Here is a 16,657-nt window from a genome sequence, read left to right as displayed (position 1 = left end):
GAGGCGCAGGCCTCCTGCCTAGGATCCTCCTAAACTAGTCCTGGTCGTCGTCAGCGGGCTGCACGTAGTAGTAGGCACCTCCTGAGTAGTAGTAGTCGTCATCGACAGTGGCGTCTGGCTCCTGGGCTCCATCGTCTGGTCGCAACAATCGGGTATAGAAAGGGGGGAAAGAGGGATCAAAGCAACCGTGAGTACTCATCCAAAGTACTCGCAAGCAAGGAGCTACACTACATATGTATGCATTGGTATCAAATGGAATAAGGGTATCATATGTGGACTGAACTGCAGAATGCCGGAATAAGAGGGGGATAACTAGTCCTATCGAAGACTACACTTCTGGTAACCTCCATCTTGCAGTAGAAGAAGAGAGTAGAAGGTAAGTTCACCAAGTAGCATCGTGTAGCATAATCCTAACCGATGATCCTCCCCTCGTCGCCCTGTGAGAGAGCGATCACCGGTTGTATCTGGCACTTGGAAGGGTGTGTTTTAATAAGTATCTGGTTCTAGTTGTCATAAGGTCAAGGTACAACTCCAAGTCGTCTTGTTACCGAAGATCATGGCTATTCAAATAGATTAACTTCCCTGGAGGGGTGCACCACATTTCTCAACACGCTCGATCCCATTTTTCCGGACACACTTGTCGGGGTCATGCTCGGCCTCGGAAGATCAACACGTCGCAGCCCTACTTAGGCACAACAGAGAGGTCAGCACGCTAGTCTAAATCCTATGGCACAGGGGTCTGGGCCCATCCCCCATTGCACACCTACACATTGCATACGCGGCCGATGAGCAGACCTAGCAACCTCCATTACAAACGAAGTTACGTTACGTGGTCCAACCCAGTGTGCGCCGCTCAGTCGCTGACGTCACGAAGGCTTCGGCTGATACCACGACGTCGAGTGCCCATAACTGTTCTCACGTAGTTGGTTAGTGCGTATAGGCCATTAGCCAGACTCAGATCAAATACCAAGATCTCATTAAGCGTGTTATCTTGAAGTCACCGCGAACGCCGACCAGGGCCAGGCCCACCTCTCATCTGGGTGGTCTCAACCCGCCCTGTCGCTCTGCCACAAAGATCCACACAGAGGGTCGTCGGGAAAGTATGTCCTTCCAGCCCCTAATTCGTGAATCAACCGTGGGTACTCAACGAGCCGACCCGGCTTTACTCACAACATATATCATGTGTAGTAGGTATAGTATATACCCGTGATCAACACCCGACATGATCACGACCCGATAGTATAGCATGGCAGACAGACAAGAATGTAGGGCCACTGATGTTAAACTAGCATCCTATACTAAGCATTTAGGATTGCATGTAAGGTATCAACAGTTGTAGCAACAATGACAGGCTATGCATCAGAATAGGATTAATGGAAAGCAGTAACATGTTACACTACTCTAATGCAAGCAGTAGAGAGAAGAGTAGGCGATATCTGGTGATCAAGGGGGCGGCTTGCCTGGTTGCTCTGGCAAGAGAGAGGGGTCGTCAACACCGTAGTCGTACTGGGTATCAGCGGCGTCGGTCTCGGTGTCTAGCGAGAGAAGAGTGGGAAGAAACAATAAATATTAAGCAAACAGATGCATAGGGATGCATGACATGACAAGTAGCGGTGCTAGGGGTGCCCTAACGCGGTAAAAGGTGGTACCGGTGAAGGGGGGAAACATCCGGGAAAATATTCCCGGTGTTTCGCGTTTTCGAACAGATGAATCGGAGGGGGGAAGTTGTGTGTTCGCTATGCTAGGGATGCGTGGTGGACGAACGGGCTGCATATCCGGATTCATCTCGTCGTTCTGAGCAACTTTCATGTACAAAGTTTTTCCATCCGAGTTACGGATTATTTTATATGATTTTCTAAAGTTTAATTGATTTTCTGAATTTATTTACTAATTTAAATCCAACATTATCCAGAATAGTGAATGATGACGCAAGCATGACATCAGACTGATGTCAGCAGGTCAACTAGTCGGTTGACCAGTCAAACCAGACAGGTGGGTCCAGTGGGACCCACATGTCATTGTGAGGGGCACTAACAGGGGGGTTTAGACTAACTAAATGGGTTAATTAGTGGGTGGGACCCAGTGGTTAGTGAGAGATGAAGTCTTTAATTAATTAATTTAATTAATTTAATTAATTAGCAATTTATCTATTTATTTTTATTCGTTTATGGCGTGGGGCCCGCATGTCATAGACACAGGGGAGCCACGTCAGCGTTGACCGAGTCAATGGTTCAACGAGGCCCACCCGTCAGCGATACAAGGGGCCCACGCATCAGGCCTGCTCAGCGACGGTCAGCGACTCGACGGAATTACGCCGGCGAGCTCGTTCATGACGGCGTGTCTCAGGCCTCGTCGGAAAACGCCCACAGGGCACCATTTCGGTCGCGGCCGGGCGCGTTAGAACGGCAAGATGACGACGCGTCGATTCGTGGTGGTCTCGTGGGCTGCGCTGGTCCGAGTCGAGCAGTACGACATCGCCGACGGTGGGGTGTTTCGGGCGAGCACCGGCAATGGCGATGCAGCGCGCTAATGGGCAAACAAAAGGGCGGGGCGAGGCCTACGTGCGCGCGCGAGCACAACGGCATGAGCCCGGGACCAAAAGGGTCATCGGACGGCTGCCGGCGATGAGCGCGTGCAGTGACGCGCTCGGGAGCTCGATGGAAATAGAGCTACGGCGAGCTAGCGGGCAAATGGAGGGGCTGGGGAGGATCTAAGGGGCGTGATGAGCGCAACCGGTGCTGGCCCGTGACCCTTTGGTCACCGGAGACCCGTCGGCGACGAGTTCCGCGGTGCTGCGTTCGGGTGCTATGGCGACAGCTAGCTAGGCGCACGCGAGAGAGAGGAGGCTGCGGGGGCTCACCGAGCGGCACACACGGTGGCCCGTGAACAGTTTAGTAGCAGCAGAGGCGTCGCCGGAGTTGATGAAGACAGCGACGTCGTTGGCGTTGCGGTGGCTCCGAACTCCAACGGAGTGCACCAGTCGAAGCAACGGACGACGGCGACTCTTGGAGACACAGCGGGGCCGCGAGGTGGGCACGGTGGTCGTGGTCAGGCCGGAGCCATGGCGGCGGCAGTGCTCGGATGCATGGGGAAGGAGAGGCGGCGTGGTGGATCTAAGGGGAGAGGGAGGCGCAGGGACCGAGAGGGCGAGCGGGGAGATGGGATCGAGGAGGCGAGGGCGAGGCGGCCTTATCCTCTCCCGGCGTCTGTGCCGGCGAGTCGGTCGGGCGGGGGCGCGCCCCTGTTCCATCCCGGGTCGGGGGAACAGGGAAGGGAGACGAGGCAGGGGGCGGGCCGGCTGTTGGCAAGCTGGGCCAGGTGGGCCAGTCTGGCCTGTGAGCTGGGCCGCCTGGTCCAGTAGGGGGGGCTTTTCTCTTTTTTTATTTGTTTTCTACTTTTGTATTTTCTTTTCTTTTATTTTTTTTTGTTTTAATTCATTTTAAAATACTTAGGCACTTTATAAAAATGTGTTTATTACACCATAATTACATATGCAAATTATGGCATCGCCCGAACATTTTTGTTTTAACTTTTGAAAACTTTTATTATTTAACTTTATTTTAAATTTAAATTTGAATCGGTTTTTAACTAACCCGAGATTAACTACAGTGACAGAGGTGACGTGGCATAGTTAACGTGGGATTACTGTAGCATGATTATCCGGACGTTACATGTCGGCTCAGCTGGTGCATAGCCTCGGGGCTGGTGATGGTGTGTGTGTGTGTGTGTGTGTGTGTGTGTGTGTGTGTGTGTGTGTGTGTGTGTGTGTGTGGTGTGTGTGTGTGTGTGTGTGTGGTAGATTTAGTGATTTTCAGTTTTTTCTTATTAACTGGTCAATTCTCTTCTTAATGAAAAGGCAAAGCTTCTGCTGGTTCCTCAATTTTTTGTTGATGCAAATAGAAGTGCAGCACGTTGCGTTGATTCTGGGTGTTTGCTGCAAATGTTACGTTAATGTTGCGAGTTTGTTTTATGCATGCGATGATTTGATACTGCCAATGAGGATTTGTTGCATTGACACAAAAATGTTGCAAATGCATGTTTAAAATGTTGGGAATGTGTATTTAAAACGTTGCAACATTTTCCATGTTTTTAACACACCTTGCAGAAAGAAAAAACAGTACAACGACGATGTTGAACGCGCAAGAAATGCGTGCTCGGAGGATTCATAGTAGTAGGAATTGAATGGTCCAGATTTCGATATCAAATGAAATTTGACGGCGTTGGATGTGGCTAAACGGGTGTTGCCTTCATCCGGCCGACGCCTAGCGCCTCCCTAAATGAAAAAAAAAAAGAGGCATCTGTGGCTGAAGAAATAGCTGAGCCCGCGCCAAAATGTGCGATGTGACGTGTGTGGGTAAGACCCCGGGATTTTGCGCAACCGGACAAGCATCGGTGTACCGAACAGAAGGCGAAGCAATAAACAAACCGGAGCAACAGACACGAAACAGAAAAAGAAATGGCGGAGTCCCAGCCCAGCCTCTCACCACTCCTCCTTCCCTGAAAGTGAGCGGCATCCGGCGACAAAAGGCATCATGCATGGCTGCTCCTTGTTTCTTTCTCCTTCTTTTCTCTTCTAAGTACGTCCCAGCTAACACATCTCATCACACGCCACCTTCTCCGTTTCAACGTGAGCACATGCATGTCGTCTGAAATCTTGCAGCAGTTGTTTGAGGCCCTCAAAGCTTATGCGTTGACACTGGCACTGACAGTGCAGTGTGTTCTCCGGAAAAGGATCTGTCTGAACTGAACCCTCAAATTCAGTGGCGCTAATTTCGATGCCAGTTGTTCTTCTTCCGAAACTGGCAGGAGCTCTACAAGTATTATTTTGAGTCATAAAGTCGCATCAAGGCGATACAAGCATAGCGAGTTTCTGCATGATCTATATCCATCTTCTTTTTTTTCTGAAAAGGAGAATAACTCCTGGCCTCTGCATTGAGCGATGCACACCGCCATATGATCAGTATTCATCTGACACCAGTTCTCTCTATTCCTTGCGGAATGTGTGAGCCGTCAATCATGCAAATCAACAGTACGCAAGGCACACATGTTTAATCGCACTATTCAAGTAGCCGGTGTCCCCGAACCGCACACACGAGCCCCTCGCGCTCCAGTACATGATGCGCATTCTTCTCTGGCCCTGTCCCCTCGCAGCCCATGTCTTCGCGTCACCTCCTCTACCCTAGTCGACCTATAAAACTCCAGTCTCGTGCGTGTGCAGCTAACTGAAAGCGCCGTCTCCACAAGTCAGAGCTCGATCTTAAGCTAGGTAGCCAGCCCAGGCGAGCGATCGGACGATCGAACGACGATGGCCGGCGCGGGCGTGACGACGACGGGGTCGCCGTGCGGGGCGTGCAAGTTCCTGCGGCGCAGGTGCGCGGCGGAGTGCGTGTTCGCGCCCTACTTCTGCGCCGAGGACGGCGCGTCGCAGTTCGCGGCCATCCACAAGGTGTTCGGCGCCAGCAACGCGGCCAAGCTGCTGCAGCAGGTGGCCCCGGGGGACCGGAGCGAGGCGGCCGCCACGGTGACCTACGAGGCGCAGGCCCGGCTGCGCGACCCCGTCTACGGCTGCGTCGCCCACATCTTCGCGCTGCAGCAGCAGGTGGCGGCGCTGCAGGCGCAGGTGGCGCACGCCCGGACGCAGGCGCACCTGGGGCCGGCGGCGACGGCGATGCACCCGCTGCTCCAGCAGCAGCTGCAGCAGCAGGCGTGGCAGGTGGCGGAGCAGCACGACCACCAGTCCATGACGTCCACGCAGAGCAGCTCCGGCTGCTACAGCGGCGCCCACCAGCGCTCCGACGGCTCCTCGCTGCACGGCGCCGAGATGTACTGCGGCTACGGCGAGCAGGAGGAAGGCAGCTACTAATTAACCCCGGATGGTTCACTCGTTCCCCTGAGAAAGCTGAGGGGGTGTACCATGAGAAGTTTGTCTCTTGCAACGCGCTTTCAACTCTTGCCGGTCTCAGCTGTAAAGAGATCCATCGATCTTGTGTTGTTTGGGAACCCATAATTTCCAACTTTGCAACTCGGGCCTCCATTGTTACGTGTGAAATTGCTCGAATTTCATTTTGTTACAGCGAGTCTGTCTGAATAACTGTAGGAGCTCAGATGGTGTTCGGCGAAATTTCAGCGTCCAGACATATGTTTTGCTTGAGGTTACGCTTGTGCTGGATTTTTGTTTTTGTAGACTTCTTATTTTATTTTATTTTATTTTAGACATTTTTTTGATGAGGTTGCAGCAGTGGAGTGACCACAGGTACACGGGCTGGCCTCTTGGGCTTCATTTCTGCCTAGCAGGCTCTAGTCCAGCAAAATCGGCCTCGGGCAGTAAACTCTACTCTTTGTTCTCCTTCCAATATTTCCTCTTAAGAGCGTCTCCAATAGTTCCCCACATATCTCTAAAATAATGGGCCGTTTACAAGAATTTGGAGCAAAAAAATATCTCCAACAGTTTCCGCAAAGTGACCATAACTTTACATGATCCCGTAAAAATGGTATTTTCTCCCCACAGGTTTATGGGAAGATGATCTTCCCGTAAAGTTATGGTCATTTTACGGGAACTGTTGGAGAGACTTTTTTGCCCCACCTGCCCGTAAATGCCGCCGCCACGCCGGTGGCCACTGCATCACTCATGCCACTCCTTGCCGACAATAATCTATTTTTTGTTTAAATAAAAATAAAAAAAATGTATTTAGGGGAAGAAGTTTACGGGAACAGACAAAAGTTGCTCTTGAAAAACTTCTCCTAAATTTTTCGGTCATCCCATAAAACCAGTTTTACGGGAAGAGAAAATTAAGGGAGCTATTGGAGTTGCTCTAAGGGAAAATCCAACGGGGTTCACCAAATGGATAGCACAAAATGTCTGCAGACACGTCTGAACATGTCAGTGGACAACGGTAGGTGAGTCGGTCAGACAGTCATATCCATCAAATATCCTCCTTTGTCCAATGGTAAGCTGAGAGAGAAGGAAGGAGGAGAAAAGATGGGTTTGTGGTGTGGTACGAGGCTGAGTTGGCGTGTCTGCTGCATTCTAGACTTCCCCAAACCTCCGACAAGATTAGCGGCGGTTTGTGAGATTTCAGACGTCCAGACACATCAGGAAAAATTTGGTGCACGGCGTTGGATAGCCAAATATGTGCGGACCATGTGCTCCGAACATTTGGGGGTGTTTTGATCAACCATGTTGGAGTTGCCCTGACGTTCCTAGTACAAAAAAGAACTCTAAACTTTTTTTAGTGAATTACACTTTTTACCACTTAATTAGAAACTTTTTGCGTAAAAGCTATATAGAGCTTACTCTAATCCATACAACAGACTTGCCGAAAGGAGAGCGTCTTGTAACACTAAAGTGAGTCGGCCCAATAAGCGGTTTTGGAAAGCTTCTGGGGACCGCCAAACCTTCTACCCGGTTTTGGGAAGATTCAATTCAGGCTTTCTTCTCAGTTTTTCTATATTGGCCTTTTAATTTTTCAAAAATATATTCTGACATTTTTTTAATACACAGTGAACATTTTTTATACATATCCAACATTTCTTAGATACACATTGAACAATTTGAAAATACATAATAAACAATGGTAAACACACTTTGAAAAAAAATGTAATGAAATATTATTTGAAACATACAAACATTTGTGAAGTGTTAGCACATTTTTATTAAATGTCATGAACATATTTGTACGTTATGAACTTTTTTTAAAATCGCACGAACAACTTTTTAAATTTGATAAAAATGTAAATGTCACGAAACATACACTGAAACGCATGCAAAAAAAATTGAATGGTATGAACATTTTCACAAATTATGTTAAAAAATATCATTTCATGCCAAAATTTTAAACGTGTGATTTTTTATATTAAACATGTTAACATTATGGAATAAATCATGACTGGAATTTGAAACGTGTGAAAATTTTCAAAGATGTCATGAACAAAATTTTAAGCATGTGAATATTTTTAAAATATCACGAACATTGTTTAGAAATTGCACAAACCATTATTTTACATTGCATCAAAATCAGTTTTAATGTGCAGTAGACTTTTAGGAAAAATATAAGTAACATTATGTTTGGAAAATATATATTTAGAGTAGAAATATGAAAAAAAAACAATTTAACGAAGGAAGAAACGGAGGAGCACGCAACTTGACCCATTAGTGGGTCAGCTGAGGCGAGGCTAGTCTCAGTTCCGTTAAGCGAGATATTTTTATTTTTATTTTTTTGCGGGGACGTGAAGCGAGATATAAATTTGCCCTTGTTGTTTTTGTGTTAGATTAGTTGCTGTTAAAGATGTAGCTGGGCCCAGGCCACCCAGGCCATGGCTTGGGTCGTGAAAGAATTTAGAACCTATACTTTCTCTGTTCGAAAATACTCCTTCCGTTCCGAACTACTTGTCTTAGATTTATCTAGATACGAAGATATCTAGCACTAAAATGAGTCTAGATACATCCGTATCTAGACAAATCCAAGACAAGTAATTCGGAACGGAGAGAGTACTTGTTAAAAAAATAGATGTATTTAGACTTATTTCATTTCTAGATATATTCATTATTATCTATTTTCCAGACAAGTATTTTCGGATGAAGGGAGTATTTTCAAAGTTACCACGTTTGGCCCGGTGCATAGCCGTTGCCCCTTGGCAGGGCACTGAGTTTTTGGTCCAGAACAAATCCTGGCTACGCCGTTGTTTACCGTATGTTTTGTTATATATCCAACGTTCCATTGATCTTATATTAAAGGATTTAGGTTAAAAAGTTCCACCTTTTACCATTCAAGTTGTAGTTTGGGACAACTTCTACTGGACTCCCAGGCTTCTCTAAACCCTGTATTTTGAAAAAATAAAAAGCACAATTTGCAAGTTAAGAAAGGAAAAAAAATTAAACCGATGTTTATGGGGATATATAGATGATCTTTGCATATCCGTAAAGTTTCATAAATAATACGGTAATTTTAATCTACACAGATATGATAATTTTTGGCGGAAATCCAATTCGGCTCACAAAAGTCAAACAAAAATATGGATGGGTTCATTGTCCCACTCAAATTCTATATGCAAATTTTTAGGGGGAAACTTAAGCATTTTTACCTGTGCAAGAAAAAACAAGTCGAATGACAAATGTTACCTTTAAATGTTACACTTCATTCAGTTTTTTCATCGACGGAGTACTGCTATCCCATTTTGCATCAAAATTATTAGGCACGCTTCTTACACTAACAAAAATATCTACAAAAAAATTCATAATTTTAAATTTTATTTACTATTTATTTTCAATTTATTGTTCATCCAAGAGCATATGCACCCAGAACCAAAACGGACATCCAAAATTTTGGATCCAAATGTAACAAAAGTATCCCATTTTGTTTTATGTGCTTATCCTTTTTATGTACAAAACATATGAAAATTCATAAGCACATACTACACATGTACTTGTATGTGCATATAGTTCTTAGATTTTTTTTTTTGGAGTTATAAAAAGTAATTTGATAAAAAAGGGTTCCTTAGAGCCCGTCTTCCAAATCCCATTTTCACCCTTTTTAGCCCTTAACAAAAAAGCATCTTTATACAAATTTGTACCTCTTTACAAGTTGTGTATTGTTCTGTCCGGTGGGTCCCATTACCAGCCCTAAATGGTAAGCTCAATGAGTCTCTCTAGTTCGATCCATTCATGTGAGGCCTGTCGGATGCGGCACATGGTGTCGGGCAACAAGGTTCAGCATGACTCAACCCGAGTCACTCGCCATAATCTTCATTTTGCTACGTGTACATATGCAGATATATCATTTGCGAACACCAGGGTGGGCAGAAGGCCACTATGCACGGGTGATCACCAATGATGGCCGGAGGAAGAACACACAAGTGGATAAGATAATACCATCTCACCCCTCCTACTAGCAAGTGTCATGTAGGCTTGTAGTTAGGGTTGTTTCAGCACCAACCACCGCCACTTCCTTTGAGGACAAATCACCGCCGCTGCCACTTTCGCTTCGAAGTACCTGCCTCGAGTATGGGGAGGAGGTCTTACTCGGGTGTGGTTCATCCTGAGGCGGTGGAGACGGTCAAGCTTAACATTCCTGTGAGATGCATCTTGAGGAATGTGGCACACATGTGGCATTTGATACACGGCTGCACATGAGACTGGCAATTGACCTCCCCCCGACAAAACATGGCAAAACTTTAAGGCCTCTTTTGGTTCGTAGGAATCTCATAAGATTTCTATAGGATAGGATTTGCATAGGAAAATTTCCTCTGAAGCCCTTTGGTTTGTACGAATGGATTCCTATTCCTATATAGGATAGGAATCAATCCTTCACATTTTGGAGGGAAAAAAACATTAGCTAAGACTCAATGGAAAATTTCCTATCGTATACATCAAATGACATCTCTTAGATACATGTCATCTCAGTTCCTATGATTTTTTTATTCCTATAACATTCCTATCCTATGAACCAAAAGAGGCCTAAAAGGGAAAATGTTGAAACAAATTTGCTTTTGGAGGAATTTCTGCTAAATGAGATAACATGCGGAAAACTCAACTTACATGGTAAAATGTGATATGCACTCAACTTAGATGGTGAAATGTGATATGCACTCAAACTTTTTTCTACTAAAGTACCTCTAGAGAACGCTCACATCATGTATACTCCCTCCGTCACAGTTTACACGACGCGCTTCAACAATCTCTCGGATCAAGCTGATTAATTAGCGATTGGACTGAAAAATAGCATTGGTGGTTATACCACAACACCTAATTGCTCGAGAAATGAACACGCAATAACCCCACGGCCAATAAATGCACGTACACACATGCATGGAGTGCTTCCACCTCGCGTACACACATGCATGCAGTTATTCCACCCAGAGTACACACCTGCATGGAGAGAAAATTGTGGGCTTGATTGCTATTACCACGCTCTAATTAATTGGGCGTTAAACCAAACGCGCCTAAAATCCATCCGGTGGTGGAAATGCATGAGAATCGAAGTGCGTTGAGTAAATTGTGACGGGGGAGTACATAAGAAGTTCATCCCCACTATCTTATTTATCTTAACATCTAGCTTATCCACCTTATCACATATGTCCCACACATGCCACCTCCCATTTAAATGCACATGCAAGCCATCCACATAATTAAGGGCATGCAATCAATCAACATATTACTTTTCACCACTTGCACATCCTCCACATCATCAAGCACACATGCAATAATTCAACTTTCCACTTCCCACTTTCAACTGCATGCAAGCTCTTCACATCATCAAAGAACATGAAAGCCCTCCACATCATTATTTCTATTTTTATTTCTATTTTTCAACAATAAATAATTTAACTTGAATGTCACAAGACAATATAACATGCATCCACCCTCATTTTCATATGGGTTGAATGTGATGGGATATTATTCTGATATATTCTAATTTTATTTTTGATAAGCTCATTGCTAAAATCAAGTCCCGTAGTTAGAACTATACACCTAATTAATACTCTCCGTTTTTCAGGGACGGACAATCGGGTCAGTTAGATAGAACCAATAGCTTAGTTGCACATAATTGTGCCTAACATTTATTTGTCTGTTCCAGGGATTATTATACCAACACGGACTGGAACTCCAGTAGTTGCATGCATGCTGCATCAGACCATTTGGAGCAATAATATGCACATGCCCTAATCTGTACTCTAGTCCATACATGCCCCGTTCCATGAGGTAGCTGCTGGAGCAATCTTAGTTGAAGTTCCGGAAAATCTGACTTTTTTTCCTAATCATTGTTAGACTTTTTATCCAAAATATTGACAGTCTGAGGGTGAACATGTCTTCTCAGGTATACATAATCAGATGTCTTATAATGATTCATATGACTAAAAAGAGGAAAGTGCATGAGAAAAGTTATGCATTTTTCATCGCTGTAAAGAACGTATATACTGATTGAGCCAATCATTTGCAAGCATAATAGATTAAGTTTAAGCTTCTTGTGATGGAGTACTTTCCATGTCAATGTCTTGTTTCAATGTGGAGCTCCTCTGTCAATGTACTAAAAGCAACAACAAAAAACACTTCATAGAATATTTATTACTTTAATTTTCTGGAAAGAACTTTAATCAACTGAGTTGACACTTCATAGAAATTGCACTTTATGTTTGCCTTCCAACGCTAGTGGTACAGCTTATAATGATGCTCACAAAGTAAACTGTGTAGCCGCAATAAAACTGACATAATCTGCAGGCATAGACATCTTTTAGGAGCTAAAGCAAATCATCCATGGTGTTCACAAAAATTAAATACAACCAGGTCACTCAAATTAATCAGTTAAGCTAGTTGGTAGATTGTACTCCCTCCGACCAGAAATGTATGGCGTGCACGGGATTACGGTTCAACTTTGCCCAACAATTAATCTAACAAAATATATATTGTGTAAAAATGGTATCAATGTATTCATATTCAAACACATTTTTTAAATAGTGTCTTGTTTGGATAATTCACATATTAATTGCTTAACTATTGTTCAAAGTTGAATTTCTTACTCCATGCACATCTTACGTTTTGGAACCTAGAAATTACTTGCATAGGCCAGAATAAAAATTAGTATCCATTGTCCCTCCAGTACTATATGCTGGCATCAGGGCAGTTTCTTCATTTTGAGGAAGATCACACATGAATACTTTACCCATAGAAGACACAGGACATGCATGCCATGATTTTGAGGAACATTTGGGTACGTAAGCCCATTAAGCAAAATCTGAACGAGAACATCAACGCAAAGTCTATGAATTAACGAACTAGTCATCTTGCCCCATATTATTGAACTTTATCTAGTTAATTCATGCTTAGTAATAATGATCACAAGATTTTTGCACTGCAAATGAGTCTCAACTCCCAACCTCTTCCTTACTTATGTCGTTCCTGTTCCGTTCTGCCCCAACATTCCCAGTCCTGTACGTTATTCAAGTATATTATAGGAAAAAAAATGTCACAACCTCACAGTTATGTTCTCAATCACCCCACCCACTTTGAAGGGACAAGAAATATATAGAAACAAGAATAATATGATCTTAGTTCACATCAAATAATCTCCCAGAGAACCTCAGAAAGAATTTCTACGAATTATACTGGAAAATACATGCATTTGACAATATTTTTTAGGATCACAGTCTAAGCATAATTACACCGAACGATTAAGCGGATCATGATTAAGGATTGTATACTGCAGCATCATCGCATGTAAAAAGCTAGCTATATATACTACTCTTGCGAGTCAAATAGATACTAGATTATACCAACACGTACTACTTCAATATCAGATCCATATAGGAATCTTTAGAAAGGCAGTACAAGATAAGATAGGTCCCGTAAAAGAGTTGGAGGAGCTAGCTAGTCGATGAAAACAGTTGTATAACTGGACTTTCTACATGTGCGGCCATTGAATCAGCTTGTCTATCACTATATCAGCTGTCCATCACTGCCTTCTAGCTTGTTCGCTTGATCATCTCTCTTGGCAATACATACATATTTCTGGCATGACAAGTCGAATCATATACAGAAATACTACTGCAGTTACAACTATACAGAACAGAACTCGGACAAGATAACTTATTTCCAAACCAGAAATATATAGCATAACGATCATACCAAGAAGTATTTTTGCTGTCTAGTCAACTAGGTTTCTGCGGTGATCATGTATAGATCCAGCAGTGAACTCTCACAACCCCTCTACTAGGATTATTACTAGCTGGCTAGGACTAGCTAGAACCTGAGCATGATTGATCGATCGATCGACGCAGACTTTAAAAATTGCACATATATTACCCAACTCAAACTCTCAAGTCCAAAACATGATCAGGATTCAGGAAATCATCGATCGAGGAGTATATCTTGTGGTGATATATTAATTCTGCGCTAGCTAGTTGTAGTGGTTCTTACGAGCGATTAAGGTAGGCATACGCCACGCTCTGCAGGTCCTCGCAGTCTTGGTACCGCGACGACGACCTCCACCCGCTCTCCTCCGTGCCGAATGACGACTGATCCGCCGTCTCGAAGCCCGCCGCCGCGGCATGCCCGTCGTCGTCCGACGCCGACTGCTCCAGCGCGTGGTACATCATGTAGTCCGAGGCCGCCGACCCGGCCAGCAGCGCGGTGATGGAGTCGTGCCCGGCCGCGGCGCCGCCATTGCCGCCGTACGCGCACTGCTGCTGCGCGGCCGCCGCGCCCACACCGAGACCGTTGTGCCACTGGTAGGCGCCACCATGCCCGTACTGATCCGCCGCGCCGCCTCCCACGTAGCCCTTGACGTCGTCCTGGTGCTGCATCCCTTGCGGCGCCGGCGCGGCGTGCGCCTTGAGCGAGGCGAGCTGCGCCTGCAGGGTCATGACCTGCTGCTGGAGCGCGAAGATGTGTGCGACGCAGCCGTAGACCGGGTCGCGCAGCCGGGCCTGCGCCTCGTAGGAGACGGTGACGGCGGCCTCGGCGCGGTCGGCGATGGGCAGGTGCGCCAGGAGCTTGGAGACGTTGCTGGCGCCGAACACCTTGTGGATGGCGGCGAAGTGGGCCGCGCCCTGCTCGTGGCAGAAGTAGGGCGCGAAGACGCACCCCCGCGCGCACTTGCGCCGCAGAAACTTGCACGCCCCGCACGGCGACCCCAGTCCCGTCATGCTCATCAACCGGCCGGTGATGATCGCTGGATCGCTCGGTGACCCGATCGTGCTGTCTCTCTCCGGTGCTGTGGTGGCGATCGCTGGCTGCTGCTGCTGCTGAGGATGGTTGGAGTGCAATGGCCGGCCGAGCGCCATTGCTTATAAGGAGAGGAGCGGAGGAGGAGGTGCATGGTTGGGGATTAGGGCCAGCGGAATAAACAATTCCGGCGTGTCTCCCCGGTGGCCAACCGCCTCCATTATTTTGAGCTTCCGATGGCGCGCTCGCCTCTCCGGCCCGCTAAGTTCTGCCCCCCCATTTTCTCTCTTTTCTGTAGGTACACTAATACTATACACCACTCTGCCAATCCCAAGAGAAGGACAAACCACAATGGGGCTAGGTCACCCGGTGTGCAATTATACACAACTTTCTCTCGTGTTTCTAGTTTAGTTGTTATCGTGACTGCCTGCCCGTGCGATGATTTATTTTGTGATTAGTTGGGATGCGTTGCAGCGCGACTCGCCAGCACACTCCAGTTGATAAACCCGGGGATAATACATATACAAGCATTTCATGCATCACCTGGCCAGAAGTGGAGCTGTCGTTTGTGTTATTTTCCGGTCCTTTCTTTTCCTCAGGAGACAATAAGTGATGGGAAATTAGTTTAGAACTTTTTCCTTGGGATCAGAGACAACTTTGATAAATTATCAGGGAAAATATATGCACAAGTGTATGCAAATTTATATTCGTGGGCATCAGCAGGCATGTATGTCCAATCATATGAGAAAAACAATCTAGCAGTGGGCTAATATACCAATCTATCTATGCCACTTAAATATGTTTTGGAAAGGAAGCCCCAACATGTACCCTAAACTGCACCGGCTGCTCTAAACTATGTGGCACCTGCAGGAAAGATTGGAACAGAGCAACAGAACTTCTGCGACCCTGCCCTGGCCTCTGCATCATGTAGGGTTAAGAAGCTCATTATCCTAACCAAGAGTCCGAACTCTTTTGCCTTCCACTGACCATTAGAGGTTTGCTGAGATTAGGCCGGCCTATGCCAATACAGTAATGCACCTTCACTAGCTAGGTGGTGCTAACCTATATATGCTTATCATAAATTACATGCATGCACACTAGTAGAAAAATGGTCAAACGTGAAGCACATTAGTGCCGGTTCCAACGGCTAGCCGGGCCGCTTTCATTAGTACCGGTTCGTGGCGAACCTTTAGTACCGGTTCGTGCCACGAACCGGTACTAATGAGAGTGGTGGCAGGATGTTGTCAGACTGGGGCCCCTCCAGCCCCTTTAGTACCGGTTCTTGGCACGAACCGGTACTAAAGGTCGTCCTACATAAACCCTTCGTCCACCCGAACTCGCTCTGTTCTTCCCCTTTCCCCTCTCCTCTCTGTTCTTCCCCTCTTCCTCTCGAGCTCATCACACATTTTGCCCAAAATTTGTCAAGATTTGAAGGCCCCCATCCATTCAAATGATCACAAAAGTTAGCAACTTTGTCCTTTCATCTCTCATTGCTAGATTAGCTCTTGCAATGCTTTATATAGTGATTAATTTGTGAGTTTAGTAATTTGGGAGGATATATATGTGCTAGCATTTGATTTATATGCAATTTGAGGTCAAAAATAACACTTAGTTTGCATATGTAGGTGTGGTTTACTTAGTGCCTTCTAAATCTCTGTCGTAACCACCGTCGATCGCCCGCACCGTCCCGTCGCCGGCACCACCTTGTGGTGAGCCTCTTGTTCATGAAATTTTATATAAAAATTGATGTCTGTGTGATTTGGATATATAGTTACTCGTATAATTATCTTACCCCGTACGTTGTTTGTTATACATATAGTGCCATGGTTTTGATATCCGTCCCCGTCGGCCCTCGTCCTTGTTATGATTCGGATGTGGTATATATATTCTCTTTTAAAACTAGTTGCATTTCGTGTTTATGACAAATTATGCCCATCAAGTTGACATAGAAATTTTTTCTAGGAGGTATGTGAACCGGAAATTCCAACCGACCCTATTGTC

At 45.6% G+C, this 16,657-nt stretch overlaps 2 protein-coding genes across 2 annotated transcripts; one reads left to right on the top strand and one right to left on the bottom strand.

The window, feature by feature from the left end:
• The first annotated feature begins 5,235 nt into the window (after positions 1 to 5,235).
• LOC119289534 (LOB domain-containing protein 16-like) lies at positions 5,236 to 6,141 on the top strand. Its single transcript, XM_037568837.1, has one exon. It carries the CDS (start codon positions 5,306 to 5,308, stop codon positions 5,861 to 5,863), a length of 558 nt encoding a protein of 185 aa, XP_037424734.1. The 5' UTR covers positions 5,236 to 5,305; the 3' UTR covers positions 5,864 to 6,141.
• Positions 6,142 to 13,556: 7,415 nt separating this feature from the next.
• On the bottom strand, positions 13,557 to 14,721 carry LOC119289533 (LOB domain-containing protein CRL1-like). The gene has a single exon (XM_037568836.1). The coding sequence runs from the start codon at positions 14,641 to 14,643 to the stop codon at positions 13,906 to 13,908; it is 738 nt and encodes a 245-aa protein (XP_037424733.1). The 5' UTR covers positions 14,644 to 14,721; the 3' UTR covers positions 13,557 to 13,905.
• Positions 14,722 to 16,657: the final 1,936 nt, after the last annotated feature.

This window comes from Triticum dicoccoides, chromosome 4A, assembly GCF_002162155.2.
Source record: "Triticum dicoccoides isolate Atlit2015 ecotype Zavitan chromosome 4A, WEW_v2.0, whole genome shotgun sequence".
Classification (NCBI taxonomy): Eukaryota; Viridiplantae; Streptophyta; class Magnoliopsida; order Poales; family Poaceae; genus Triticum; species Triticum dicoccoides.
Note: the sequence above shows the minus strand (reverse complement) of the source record. Positions and strands in the feature narration are given on the sequence as shown.